Source organism: Macaca thibetana, chromosome 18 (assembly GCF_024542745.1).
Source record: "Macaca thibetana thibetana isolate TM-01 chromosome 18, ASM2454274v1, whole genome shotgun sequence".
Classification (NCBI taxonomy): domain Eukaryota; kingdom Metazoa; phylum Chordata; class Mammalia; order Primates; family Cercopithecidae; genus Macaca; species Macaca thibetana.
In genome coordinates, this window is record NC_065595.1 from 21,691,263 (window position 1) to 21,706,669 (window position 15,407).

Below are 15,407 nucleotides of genomic sequence, written 5' to 3' on the forward strand. Positions count from 1 at the left end.
CACACATCACACATACAACATACCACACTCACACGCACACCACATATGCACATACACACACATACACACACCCCATACGCACACCACACCACACACACCCCCACTCACACCACACACATACACACACAAGACACATACACACAACACAAACCACACACACCACATAACACACACACCTCACACACATACAATACACACACACATACACACCACACAAACATACCACACACATACCACACACACATACACACAGCACACACATACCACACATACATACATATATCACACACATACACAACCACAAACCACACGCACAACACATACACACAACACACGCACACAGAGCTGACCTGTATATTACCAGCCTTCTCTGAAAGCCTGCACATCTAGAGAGAGGGCCAGGAGTCCCGTCCCCCGCCCCCATTACCACAGCCCCCTAGACCGACCCCCCCGGGGGCCACCCCCGTGTTTATTTCCAGGCAATGAAGCGGGCCTGGAGAAGCCTATTTTAATGGAGCACGTGAGATCTTGGAGAGAAAACACTTCTCATTTGGGCAGCTTCTGTTTTTGAATTCATGAATATCAATGGAGTCACATTGTCTATGCAAATGGAATCCTGCTGGGCAGAGGCCAGGCCTAATTAAGACCCTGAATAATGCCCAGCCCTTGTTTCTGTCCCCCACCCCCCCACCCCCCCCCACCCCCCGCACCAGGGATGCAGAATTAATAAGAGCCCAAGCAAACCATGAACCCTTCTGTTGGCAGAAGGGTCAGTAGCCACAGGGGGTTGGTCCTCAGGAGGGAACCAGGGTGCCCTGCGTCTTGCAGAAGTGACAAAGCACGACAGAGGCTGGCTTGGCGGCTGCACTGATTTCAGGGCTGTGGGGAAGGTCCACTGCCCTAATGTGCCCACTCCCATCTGGCTGAAATTTGAAATTTCTTTAACAAGACACAAAGAGGTTCTATCTTAAAATTAGAAAGAATGCCTCAAATGACTCTGGCACGACAGTAATCAGGGTACGCTGCTATTAGAGGGGCTTACTGCCTTGTGTCCAGGGCTGGGGTTCCAGAAGGACACGGTTCTGGCTCAAATTCTGCTGGTGAGCAACCTCTGTGTCCTCTTCGTGAAGTGAGGGGGATTCTCAGTTTCCAGGAAATGCTCCTAAATGGCAGAGGAGGATACTTGTGTGCCCGTCAAAGGGTCTGGAGGCTTCGTCCAAGCAGCTGGCCCGCAGGTGTAATTTCTTTGAAATGTAATATTTTATAGCTTTTAAATTCTATTGAGTGTTGTGTCCTCCTTCCTCTATGACTATATTTGTTTTAATAAAAAGTAACGTTTTTCCAACCACCTTTGGCTCAAGTTAATAACCACGTGGAGCCTTCAGCTTACTTCCTGGGAGAAGGCACAGCCTGGGTGGAGAAGCGCAGGGCATTGCTCTGGGAGAACACTCCCAGCTTGCACGGAGGCAAGAGCAAGTGGGCAGGGCGGGACCTGTGCCCCAGCTGGTGTGTGCGTGTAACCGCTGGATGGGTTCACCTTGCCCACTGCCCAGACAGAGCTGACTTATCAAGATGGGGAAATCGCAAAAAAGAGTTTATTATACATAGAACTGTTACCGGAAAGGGGTCCCAATCCAGACTCCAAGAGAGGATTCTTGGATCTCATGCAAGAAATAATACAGGGCAAGTCCACAGAGTATATTGAAAGCCTGTTTATCAAGAAAGTAGAAGAATAAAAGAATGGCTACTCCATAGACAGAGTAGCCCCAAGGGCTGCTGGTTGCCCATTTTTATGGTTATTTCTTGATGATATGCTAAACAAGGGGTGGATTATTCATGCCTCCCCTTTTTAGGCCATATAGGGCAACTTCCTGACATTGCCATGGCATTTGTAAACTGTCATGGCGCTGGTGGGAGTGTGGCAGTGAGGAAGGCCAGAAGTCATTCTCATATCCATCTTGGTTTGGGTGAGATTTAGCCGGCTTCTTTACTGCAGCTTGTTTTATCAGCAAGGTCTTTATGACCTGTATCCTGTGCCAATCTCCTATCTCATCCTGTGACTTAGAATGCCTTAACTATCTGAGAATGCAGCCCAATAGGTTTCAGCCTTATTTTACCCAGCCCCTATTCAAGATGGAGTTGGTCTGGTTCACATGCCTCTGACAGAACTGGCTAAATGGGAGACTGGAGTTTTATTACTACTCAAATCAAACTCGCTGGAAATTTGGAGGCTAGGGTTTGTTTGTTTGTTTGTTTGAGAGTTTGGAATTCCGGGGGCTAGGAAATAGAGATTGGAGTTGGGTCAGGGATGGAATCAGGGATACTAAGTTGTCCTCTTGCATTGAGTCCATTCCTGGGTGAAGGCCACAAGACCAGATGAGCCAGTTGACCAATCAGGGTGGTGCCAGCTGATCCACCAGAATACAGGGTCTAAAAAATACCTCAAACACCAGTCTTAGGATTTACACTAGTGATGTTATTTATGGGAGCAACTGGGGAGGTTAGGAATATTGTGGCCTCTGGCTGCATGACACCTGAGCCATAATTTCTAATCTTGTGGCTAAGTTGTTGGTTTTACAAAGGCGGTCTGGTCCCCAAGCAAGGAGGCGGTTTGTTTTGGAGAGGGGCTGTTACCATCTTTGCTTGCTAAACTATAAACTAAATTCCTCCCAAAGTTACTTTGGCCTCTGCCCAGGAATGAACAAGGGCAGCTTGAAGATTAAAGGGAAAATGGTATCAGTTAGATCATTTTCACTGTCATAATTTTCTCACGGTTATAGTCTTTGCAAAGGTGGTTTCCTGAGTGGCAATCACAGAACCGGAGGTCCCAGCTCAAGCTTTCCTTCCTATTGTGAGGGGCAAGACTTATATGTTCATTCCACTGGGAGACGGGGTCTAGAGGCCCACGTTCCCTCTGAGAGAGAAGTGACCAGGTCTTCACTAGCGCCGTTCAAGGGAGAAAGGAACCACATGGGCAGCAGAGGAGCTCACCCATCTCTGCTGCCCCCACAACTTTTCCTGATGTTGTGTGTGGCCACTATGTTAGATGGGATTATTCTACACAATTACGTTTAAAGATCCTGATTCAAAGCCCATGCCATTTTTGAGGCATTTTCATTTAAGGGCTCTTTGTGGGGTTTTGCTCCATCCCCACCCCAGGGCAGCTGGTCACATCTTTGCATGCATAGGTCTCTGTTATAGCTGCCCCGTCGCCATTTCTCTCTGGTCACTTGGTCCCTCCCAAAAGTTGATTTTCTGATTTGTTAAACATATAGTTAGGGGCCTACATGAGACACAGTATATTTGTTCATTTACTCATTTGACAAGCATTTTGTAATTAAAAAAAATTAATGAGCAGCGAAAGTCAGCATCTCACGTTTTCCTCTTGCCTCTATGGCCTGCCATCAGTGTTTCTATTTTAAGCCCTTGAAAGTGGTATCTACGTTATCAACGTTAAACTAGGCGATCGCTTCTTTGGCTACTTACAAATTTGTAAGATCAGATTCTCTGTCAGTGGTTCATAACCCCCAGGAGACAGTGATGGTTGTGGAGACACTTTTGATGGTCAGGATCCGGGAAGGACTACTGGCATCTGGCAAGTAGAAGCCAGGGAGGCTGCTAAACAGGCTGCTCGCACAGGACGGCCTCCTGCCACCCCCACGGAGAACTATCTGCCCAGATGTCAATAGCGCTGAAATTGAGAAACATATAGAAATATTATATATACATATATAAGCATTCATTCATTCATTCATATTTTGCCAAACACTTATTTTGAACCAGGAACATTTACTATGTGCTGGGCTTTGCTTCTCCGTGCACCTTCCCCTATGGCTGCCCCTGGAAGGTAGGGACTGTGTCTTAGTCACCTCTGCCCTCCTGGTGAGTCTTTGGGATTCTGACGCAGCTATTCAGTAGATGTTTATTGAACGAATTGATTGTTTCTGTTTTCACAAGCTGCCAGTCACTGAGAAGAGGCAGATGTGGGGAGTGGGGGCAAATGAGCTCTTCAGTTTCTGCCATGGTAATTTTTAAAACATCATTTAAATGTTTTTATTGTGGGTGCCTTTTATTTTTCTTTATTTTTCCTATTTTTTTTTTTTTTAGATTCATGGGGTCTATGTGCAGGCATGTTAACGTGGCTGTATTGTGTGATGCTGAGGTTTGGGCTTTAACTAAACCCATCACCCAAATAGTGAACATGGCACCCAATAGGTAGTTTTTCAACCTTACCCTCCACCCTCCCTCCCCTCTTTTGGAATCCCCGGTGTCTATTGTTGCCATCTTTATGGCCATGTGTGCCCAATGCCATGTTAAATTTGAGATGCCCATGAGACATCACGTGGAGATGGTGGGCAGGGAACTCAGGGACAGGGCTGGACTGGGGACATAAATGTGGAAATCATCGGCATCTGAATGGTATTTAAAGCAAGGAAGTTGCTAGGGATTGTGAGAAAAGAGTTGTTCCAGAGCCTTCCAGAGTCTAAAGATTGACGAGAGGATGAGGAACTCGCAAAGGAGACAGAGAAGAGGTAGCCAGTGAAGCAGAGAAAAGCCATGAGGAAGTCAGGGAAAGGCGTATCAGAAAGAAGTGAGAGATCCACTGTGCCCAGAGCTGCTGAGAGCAAAAGGGGTAGGTGCCGAGAAGAGAGCACTGGACTTAGCAGCATGATGGTCATGCTGTCCTTGACAGAGGCTTCTTTTGAGGGAAAGCCTCTTTCAGATGTTCAAGAGAGAATGGGAGGGGAGAGACTGGAGACAGCGAGTCTACAGCGGATGTGAGTTTCGATGTCAAATGTGAGTCAGTAGTTGGGGTGGGTTGTAGGGTCACCATGCTGTGTAGTTATCACAGAGTGCTGCTAGGCTTTTGGAAATGATTCTGTAGAGGGAATATTGATGGATAAGAAAGAGGGAAAACTGCTGTAGCAATACCTGGAGGATTTGAGAGGGGTGGGGACCAGGGCACCTATAGAGGAGATGGTTCAGGATGGAGCAGAGATGGCGCATCGTGTAGGAAGAGGGCGCAGTGCGTGGGCACAGACCGGGAGGTGAGAATATGGATGTGCTCATGGCAGCACTTAGAGGTTCTCCCAAACCTTCAGTTTTCACACTGAAACAGGAAGATGAGAGTGCGGTTGGGGGAGGAGGTGTAGGTGCTTTTAAGAGAGAGAGACAGGTAGGAAATCATCATGTAGGATGATGTGACAGCAAATGGATAATGCTGGAAACTCCATCCCATATCTGATCACCTCTCCAGCTCCCTGGACATCATTACCTGGCCCCAGTCTCCCTGCCCCACCCCTGGCCTATTCTCCACAGAGAAGCAGTGATCTTTGTCATGCAGAAATCTCGTCGTGTCCCTCCCTTGCCCCAAATCCTCCAGTGGCTTCTCATCCAACTCAGTACAAAGGGAAAAGTTTTCCAAATGGCCTCCGAGGTCCCCTAAGGCCTGATTTCCTGTCCCCTCTGCCTCCCCCAACTTCTGCCAATCTCCCTGGCTCCCTGCACTCCTGCCACACACCAGGAGTGCTCCTGCCCTGAGCATTTCTCCTCGGGGTGCCTTCGACCTGGAATGTTCTACCGTCGATGTCCTCATGGCTCCCCTCACTTCCTATAGGCCTCTGCTCAACTGTTCTTTATCCATGAACAAGGGCTGCTCTGACATCCCTACATAAGACAGCTGCCCCACTCCACTGCATGCCTCTGTCTCCTCGTCACTGCTGGGTTTTCCCACTTAGCACTTAGCACCATGCATTTACTCGATTATTGTCAGTCTCCTTCATTTAAAGGTGAGAGCCCCGAGAACACAGCCTCTGTTTTCTTTACTGCTGTTTTGAGGAATAGCATCTGGAAGAGCATCTGACACATACAGGCCACTGAATAAATATTGGTTGACTGAATGAGAGGAAAGAAGGATCAGTGGGTGGGTGGGTGGATGGATGGATGGATGGATGGATGGATTGGATGGATGAAAGGAAGGAAGGATAGATGGAATGAAGAAACGGATGGAGGGAGGGGAAGAGGAGGGTGAGTAGAATGAAGGATGAATGGATGGACAAATGGATGGGTGCATGAGTAGATGAATGGATGAATTGATAGATAGATTACAGTCATTGATTGATGGGTCATTAAGATATGACTACAATGAAGACATTCATTTCTACATGAGCAAATAACCCCCCTCCCAAGGAGGAATTTATAACAACAAATAAAACACAGAAACATATCTTACCCATTAAAAAGTCATTGGATGGATTTGTAGTCTAAACCTAGCAGAGTTGGGGACAAATTCTACACTCCCTGCTGCTCCAGGCGAAGGACGAATGCCGCAGGAGCCTCTCTTCCCAGTGGAGACCTCGATGTGCACCTGTGTTCTCTTCCCTGCCAGGATCATTCCTATTTTTCTTATCCATCGGCCTGAGAACAATATCCCGTATGCTACAGTGGAGGAGGAGCTGATTGGAGAATTTGTGAAGTATTCCATCAGGGATGGGAAAGAAATAAACTTCTTGAGAAGAGAATCAGAAGCTGGTCAGAAGTGTTGCACCTTCCAGCACTGGGTGTACCAGAAAACAAGTGGCTGCCTCCTGGTGACGGACATGCAGGGTGAGGAGAGCAGCTTAGCCTGGGCTCCAGGGATGCTGTGGGCCAGAGACGTTCCTGTGGGTGGAGAGGGAGGGGAAGGAGAGGAAGGATAGGCCTGCTGAGTACCTTTAAACACCTTTGCCTGCAGAAGGTGTTACTGATGCCTCATCAGAAATGAGATTCGATAACAGAGCCTGAAATGACCAGCCAGATGGCCATTTCATTTTATTTTTATTTAAAAAAATTTTGGGGCGGGGGTCAGGGTCTCACTCTGTCACCGAGGCTAGAGTACAGTGGCACGATCATAGCTTACTGCAGCTTTGAACTCCTGGGCTCAAGTATTCTTCCTGCCTCAGCCTCTAGAGTAGCTGAGACTGCGCATGCATTCCACCACACTTGGCTAATTAAAAAATTTTTTTTTGCAGAGACAGGGTCCTGGACAGTTTCCCAGCTGGTCTCAAACTACTGGGCTCTAGCGATCCTCCCACACTGGCCTCCAAAAGTGTTGGGATTACAGGCATGAGCCACTGTGCCTAGAGTTCATTTCATTTTAATAATTCATTCCAATAATGCCTTCCCATTACAACAGGTAACCAGAGAGTGGCTTTACTGTTATATCCTCAATAGGCCTAGACTCAGCAATATATACCCAAATCCAGATCTACCATAAGATAAATTAAAATGTAGTATTCCATTCTCAATAGACAAAAGAGTCTTTAGAATGCTTTAGATTTTAAGCTCCTCTGCTGAATGTATAGCATGTTTTCAATATATACACAACTGTTTAGGAATACCATTTCTTCTGTGGAATGGAGATGTCATCATTAGGCTTCCCCTAAGACAGACCTGAGACAGGTACTCATGTGCAAATGGCTTATTTGAGAGGGGATCCCAGGAAACGCCAATAGAGGAGTAGGGAAGTGCAACTGGGGAAGGAAAGGAGGCTGGTGGAGTATGTTATTACTAGCCAGTGACTGCCATGGGTGCTGGAGCTGACATCTGCGGGGAGCCCTGCAGAGCACACTTCTCAGTGAGGGAGCCGGGGTGTGTATGCACCAGCTACCAGGATCACCAGCTGGCGGCTGCTCTGGGTGGGGGCATTACTTCCCCTGCACCTGTCACCTGCCTACACGGGCAAGCTAAGCTGGATAAAAAACATGATCAGAGAAAGTTCTTAGGCAGAGAAATGCTGGTGTGGCACTGAGAAGTGGAGCCAGGTGCACAGAAGTGGTTAGGGTGAGGGCAATAGGTAAGGCACCAGCAGCTTCCGCCGCAAGAGTTTCCCTATTTCCGTTTGCTATTAAGAAAATCTGAACTGTATTATTGTCTGTCTACCAAATGTCAAACATTGTCCCAGATGAGGATCTCAAGCTCTAGCTATTACATGGTGTTGAAGAGCAAGACCACCTTGGGGTTCTGTTCCCTGCACTGCCACTTCCAACCTGGTAGCCTGTGAGCAAATTACCTTTCTCCCTGCTTCAGTAACCTCCACACAGGGTTGTTCTGAGAATTAAATGAGATAGTAAACCACTAATTGCAGCATTGCCACATAATAAATGGTTCCTATTTTTTTAACTCATTTTTTTAAATTTGTTTGAGACAGCGTGTCACTCTGTCACCCAGGCTGGAGTGCAGTGGTGCAAACACAGCTCACTGCAGCCTCAATCTCCTGGACTCAAGTGATCCTCCTGCCTCATCCTGCCATGTAGCTGGGACCACAGGAGTGTGCCATCACACCTGGCTAATTCTTTCGTCTGTGTGTGGGGGGTGTGTGGGGGGAGATGGGGTTTCACTTTGTTGCTCAGGCTGGTCTTGAACTCCTGGACTCAGGTGATCTTCCTGCCTCGGCCTCCCAAAGTGCTAGGATTACAGGGCCACTGTGCCCCAGCCTTTAGTTTGAAATAATTATAGACTAGCAAGAATTTGCAAAAATATATGGAGTGGTTCACATGTACGCTTCACCCAGCTTCACCTAATGGTGACATCTCACATAAGTATAGTATATTATCAAAACCAAGAGATGGACACTGGCAGAATATAATCAACTACACTAAAAACTTTACTTGGATTTCATCAGTTTTTGTATCCATTCATTTTTTTCTACTATTTTTACTTAATCTTCATAATAACCCTGCAGAGAAGATATTATGATCCCCATTTTACAGATGAGAAAATTGAGGGCTGGAGACCGTGAATTAATTGTCTGCTGTCACTCAGCTAGTAAGTAGAGGGGTCCAAGACTCCAACCCGCATTTTCTGACTCTGAATTCCAAGTTCTTTCCACAAATAACAATTTAGCAAATTTGCAAGATATTTACTTCCAGACCTTTCCAAGTCTCTCCTGATGTAAGAAGGCTCTGGTATGTGTACTGCTCTTCCTCCTAAGCCCTTGGAAGGACTCCTTGCAGGCCAGCTGGGAAATGCAACATTACTGCCTTGCAGATGAAGCCAATCTGCAAATTTAAGTCAGACTTCGCTCTTTGAAGAGACTGCTGCCACACACACACACACACAAAATATATGGTCTTAACAGACAGCTGTTTGTTCTATTTAGACTCTGGCTGTGCAATTGCTGCTGTCCCCCATCTTTTCTCCTTGGGAATTAATTTTGTATTAAATATAGCTCTTCCGTTGAAAAGCAGCACCCAGGGCTTCGTGAACAGTTAGTTTTACTTCCAGGTACTAGTAAACAACAGTAATGGAATATCACATCTCTCTGTAAATGATGTGCGTGGTTTAACATAGTGGTGTGGTGTTAAGTAATGGTGTTTATTTACTCTCTATTGACGGACAAAAAATATTTTTACTGTCATTGTCATTGTGGCATGAGACAGCACATCTATTCTCTAAGGCAACTCCACTTTTTATAATTTTACAGAGACATTGGAATTAGAATTAAACTCAAATTCTATCACCACCTTTTTGGACTTTTAAAAGTTAACTCCTCCTGGCTGTATTTGCTTGTTTAGAAGATTGTGCCAGGTTTGCGGGGTAAAAGATGAGCCTGTGATTTGGACCTGAGACCTGCATACTGGTGAGACTACCAGGTTTTCTAACAAGCACTCACCCAAAACACTCAAGACCTCGAATTCTGGAGAATGAACTTCTAAGGCTGTTCATTTCCTTTCTTCTATTAGAAACAACCTGTAGATGATGAATTAGTGACCAACTGCAAAAGAGACTTTTAAAATGGTCACTGGTTCTCCCAAAGTGCCGTGTCTAATGTAGCTCACAGGTGCACTGCAGAAAAGCAGGCCTCATGGCTTCTGTCTGACTAACCAGCCTGAATCCCAACGTGTCCTGTGTTTTTGCCATGCTCCCAGCGGATACCGCTGAATCAGAGCATTAACTCTTTAGCTGTCTTTTCCTGGGCCTCAGAAGCAGCACTCCACATGGGTGCAGAACCATGGAGTAGGTGGCCAGCAGATCTGATCCTCATGGTTGGCTTTAGCGGGATGCTGAGTTTCTTTCCTTTCCACAGCCCAAACTGGTTTCTAGGCTGCCAGGGCCCTCCATGGGCAAGTCACTTGCTGGAGGTGGGGAATGCCAGTGGTCACAGCCTGGCCCATGGGGCCCAAGACGCAGGGACAAGAGCACGGGAGGCAGGACCCAGGTATCTAGCAGGTGCAGACGCACTGGTGGGGTGGCACTGTGGGCCCTGGGATAAAATGTCATCACTAGATTGCATGGGTAAGGTCCTGGCAGAGGTCCACTGCATTGGAGCAAGTGCCCATAGCCTCACCCTAGGGAGACAGGAGTGGAATTGGTACATGGTCAGGGCGTGGAGATTCTGGAAAGGCCAAGAGGGAATCCACACTCTGGGCATCAGGGAAGTGCTTTACTTTCCACTAGACCTGGGAGAGGTTCAGGATGCAGGCTGAGATTGCGGGTAGAGTGAGAGAGGGTGGCGCTCTCCACTACAGAAGGGGATGGCAGCTCTTGTCATTCCTCACGGTGGAAAACAGTGGGATGGTCTATTCCCTTTGCCTCCCTGGCTGCCGAGCTACCCTCCCTACCCCTCCTGCTGGAAAGGCAGATGAGAAAAGGCTTCCATATGCTTGCGATGGGTGCCTGTTGCTCTTTGCTGAACCAGAGTGGGAAGCTCAGGTAGCTGTTCTTTGTTTTGGTTTTGGTATCCCCCACCTACCCCCACCATGGTTTAGCGGGTAGCATTTAGGATGAGCCCAAGGACCACATGTTCCAAATGTCTGCTTCCCCAGGCCATTGGTTCAGCGTCTACATAGAATTCAAGATTGTTTCCTGGGGCCTAACACTGACCACCCAGAAAACCTTCAGTCCTGGATTGAAAAACGATCTTTATGGAAATGAGAAATCACGCATCTGAAGTTTGACTTTCAACTAAACACATGCCCCTTGAGCCCTGTGTTAGTTCATTTTCACACTGCTGATAAAGACATACCCAAGACTGGGTAATTTATAAAGAAAAAGAGGTTAATGGACTGATAGTTCCACATGGCTGGGGAGGCCTCACGATCATGGTGGAAGGCGGAAAGCACGTCTTACACTGCGGCAGGCCAGAGACACAATGAGAGCCAAGGGAAAAGAGGAAGCCCCTTAGGAAATCATCAGATCTCCTGAGACTTATTCACTACCATGAGAACAGTATGGGGGAAACCACCCCATGACTCATTTATCTCCCACCGGGTCCCTCTCACCACACTTGGGAATTGTGGGAGCTACATTCAAGATGAGATTTGGGTGGGGACATGGCCAAACCATGTCAAACCCTCTTGCTATTGGCATTGACCATCCCAGGCCATGCCTACTCTTCTTTCCACCATGTAAGGGTTTCCACTTTCATTGAAGAATGGGGAGCCAGACCTAAGCCGAAGTCAGAGTATTTCTGGGGAGAGAGCTTACGGGGCAAGCACTGGGCCTCAGATTTTTTCAGAGTGGCCAGCTCCCTCCTTGTCATGGGGTGGGTGGGCCAGGCAGGCAGAGGACTTCATTTCTGGAGCTGAGATGGCTTGGGTTGTCTGCTCACATAAGACTTGAGTCCCGCTAACTGCTGCCTTCCTCATGGTCCCTGCCTAAAGCTGGATGCGTATTTGAAAGAAGCCTCAGGTGTTTGTGCAGGAAGGGGAAGGAGGAGGAGCTGTCATTCTTTCTGAGGGACCCTGAGTAACATAAACTCCCACCTTTGTTTTCTCTTCCTGTAGGTGTAGGAATGAAGCTAACTGACGTTGGCATAGCAACGCTGGCTAAAGGGTGAGTAGGAAAAAATAGAGTGTGCATCATTTAACACTGGGCTAAGGACACCTTCCAGGCAGACACTGTCAGGCTGAGGTGGGCAAAGTGAATTTCTTGACCTAACTGCAGATGACAAATGTTCTTGGGATGAATTCATTTCTCTCACTTATATAAAATATTTATGGACTTTGTTGTCACAGGGGAGCACATTTGTTTCTTAACTTTGAAACAAATGAGAACTCTTGCAGACACATTTCAAGATTAATAACCAATAGGAGTACCATGGGGAGAAAATGCTGGCATTATTTGGATGCCTTTTAACTGGAATATTCCATTCTTTTACATTTAATATCTTCACTATTAAAAGCTTCTTTGAAAAATATGTTTTTGCAATTGAATGCAGTGAATTCAATTTGTATATTTCAAATTAATTTTTCCCCAAAAAGGACTTTAGGCAGCTCACAGACCCCCATGATGATAATCATAGGAGGCAACATCTCTGGCAGAGCTGTGATTAGTTACCTGTTTTTGATGATGGCTTTATTTTTCTAATATAGAGTGGTGCTTTGCTTAGTGTGAGGCACACACAGAAGATGATGCTATGATCACATTTTACTGGGGCGTCTTTTTAACAAGCTGCCCCTTCCCACTTCTTTACCTGACTGCCACTGAGGAGAAAGCCAGCCATTTGTGGTTCTTGGTGAAGATGCAATTCCGTGTTGGAACCGCCGTCGCCTTTGCCCGCTCCTGCTCTTCCTATGTACTGAGACCGTCTGTAAGGGGGAGGAAAAGAGTGCTCATGACTTTTGGAAGGGATGGCTTCCATTTCAAAATGTAGGTTTTATTAGTATGAGGTATCGTAAGGTCAACAGATTAGGAGACAGTTACCATTGAAAAGCTAGTTTGTTACTCACAGCTCCCAAGAGGGGGCACCACACCACCAGGCGCCATGCTGGGAAGCACCAGGGCCAGTTGGGAGGTAGAGGAAGTGAGGGGAAAACACAGGCAAAAATATTATGGTTTATTCAGGAAGGAATAGGTGAGGGAGGATAAACAGGTCTGGGATTGGCTAATTTGACATTTCCAGCAGTCTCTGGGACATAGGACTGGCCCTAGTGTCTGGTACCCGCACTGGGGTGATTAGGGCAGGTGGATAGTGGCCCCAGTATGAGAGTCCACAGAGGACGTATTAGGAGTGTGGTTCTGGATTGTTGGTTTGCATATATATGAAAGGCTCTCTGGAAGGTGATCATTTACTATCTCTAGGAATATGCAGCCCTGAGAGGAGTAGAGTCTCTCCAGGGCCAGTAAGGCCCAAGATGTCAAAGCATCAGAAACACAGAGAATAAAGTGGTGGGATGAATCCAGCTTACTTTCCCAAGGCTGAGAACAACTTATCCATGGGAGCTTTCTGGTTACTTCAGACCATCAGTGTCAGCCACGATCCAACAAATATGCTAATTTTCAGCTTCATTAAAGGACAGAGAGAAGTAGAGGGATCTGAAAAAGTAGGAAGGGGATCGCTCTTTCTTTTAACCTCCAGGTCAGTAAGTCTGATTCATGAAGTTCTTGCTGATTGCACAAAGCTTCCAGTTGGGTTTTAGAACCAGGATGCGGTTTGGACCTTTTCCCTACGGTGGCTCAGTGATGATGAAGTTTTATGTTGGAATTGTCTCCAGGCTTCTCCCCCATGCTCACCGGAGACCTGGCTGGCATACACTTCAGGGAATTGGGCGTGTCCTTGGGCTTGTGAAGACAGCGCGTTAGGAGGGGTTATGATGAAGTGGGGAGGAAGGAGCGAGGGATTTAGAGCGAGACCCAGTTCGTACTGTGATGCTGCTGCTTCTGTTTCTCCTGATAGTAAGTAGACTTGCTTCTCGGCATCATAGGAATGTGCCTAGCCTACCTGATGAGGGGGATGAACGTCTATCCCAGTCTCCCCATGATGGTACCATTTTATGCCTGAGGTCCTCACATCCCATACACTTTAGCATTTATCCTGAACAAGTGTACCCATTTAGAAGATAAATTATATGGTGCCCTATTTATGGAGGCTTCTGGACCCCAGAAGGATTTTCCAAATGGAGACTTCCTTTCCAGGCTCCATGTGCTCTGCAGAACCTTACAGATGCAAGCATCAGTCAGCCCTAGTTTGAATCCTGGCTTCTCGTCATACCAGCTGTGTGACTGTGGGCATGTGACTAAGTTCTTAAAGGCAGTGATGTACAGCATCGGGACACTCCGGCTTGCCCTCGGTATTCCACCAGTTAATCTACACCTAGCCCCTGAAACTGGAAGTGAGCTAGATAAATATTAGTTTCCCTTCCCTCCTCATGTCTTAGCCTGACACTAGAGTAGGCAAAATTCTAAATAACAGCTCTCTACCAAAACAAAGAAACCTGCCCAAGAAGTTTCAAAAATGAAGATGGTCGTGATTATTTAAGACATCTTTTAAAAGCAAGTCAACAGCTTCCAGGAACCCAGACCAACTGGGAGCTTCAAATGGTATATATTTTTTTCTCCTGATTGAAAAAGAAATCCAATCCTTTGGTTTTGTTCTCAGCTTTAATATGACTTATCTGGCCTGGGATAGCTGCCCAAGACCCATTAGAAGCGCTGATGGCTGGAGCCCAGTACAGAATGCTGTCTATAAAGTATTACTTACTTATTGCCTTCCCACCCAAGAAGAGGCCAGGGAGCAGGAGCTGGGAGAGGAGGAGATTCTGAAGTGTTTGAGAGCTTTGGCAAGGATATTAGATCTTCTTTTCCTTTGTTTTTTAAAAACTTTTCTTTAAGCTTTACCTTTTAAGACACAGTTTTTTTCCCCCCAAAATAAATATATCTTAGAATCACAGTTTGAAAAACTGATGAAAAGGGAAAACTTCTCCAAACAGAGCATAAGGGGTGGTTGAGAGACCTCCTGGGAACCCCTCTGGAGTGGAAACCAGTGATCAAGTCCGACCTCCTCACTTCACAGGTGAGGAGGCATGGGGCATGGGGCAGCCTGCTTATAGGCAGGAGTCAAGAAATCTTTCTTGCTTGAAGTCAGCACCCCAAAGTGAAGGGCAGATCCTCAATGCTGGGAGGCCGAGGCACAATTGAAAAAGTTCTCCAGTGAATGTCAAAGCTGCAAAAGGGAGCTAAATCATGAGAACAGACTTGGAAAGGGCTCAAGTTCAACGGCACTTTGCAGACAGGAAAGTCCAGGTGGGAGGCAAATGAGCTGGGGGAAGAAAGGAAGGCGAGCATCACAGACTGCAGAGAGCAGGAGAGAAGATGGAAGAATAAGGGTTGATTGAGGAAGTTCTCTTGATTCTTAGCAAGCAACTGTGCATGAGCTTAGTTCATTCATGATGCAAAGGGACAGTCGCAAGTTCTATGAGGGGGCTGGTACCTGGCATGGCTCAGCTGGAGGAATAGCACCATCATAAGAAGCAGTGCTCTGTGTGTCATTAAAAAAAATATTCCCATATGTCTCAATCAGGACCACATATTTGGCTGCTGACACCCCAGTCATGCAACCTGTTTTGCTCTCTTGTTCAATGAAGTCAAAGGTTATGGTCCTATTTCAGGAGTAATTAGTCTTAATCTCATCAAATAAAATAGAGAAT

At 46.6% G+C, this 15,407-nt stretch overlaps 1 protein-coding gene across 4 annotated transcripts in view; it reads left to right on the top strand.

Annotated features, from left to right (window-relative positions):
• ALPK2 (alpha kinase 2) overlaps positions 1–15,407 on the top strand; it is a 144,063-nt gene that overhangs the window by 115,191 nt on the left and 13,465 nt on the right. For 3 of the 4 annotated variants that reach the window (XR_007721299.1, XM_050768010.1, XM_050768011.1), the window contains 2 exons: positions 6,389–6,606; positions 11,766–11,814. Coding sequence is in view for 3 of the 4 variants with exons in the window: in XM_050768010.1 (XP_050623967.1) it covers positions 6,389–6,606; positions 11,766–11,814 (267 nt within the window). In the remaining variant the exon portion in view is untranslated. The remainder of the gene's footprint in view (positions 1–6,388; positions 6,607–11,765; positions 11,815–15,407) is intronic. The other variant, XM_050768012.1, reaches the window with a different exon arrangement.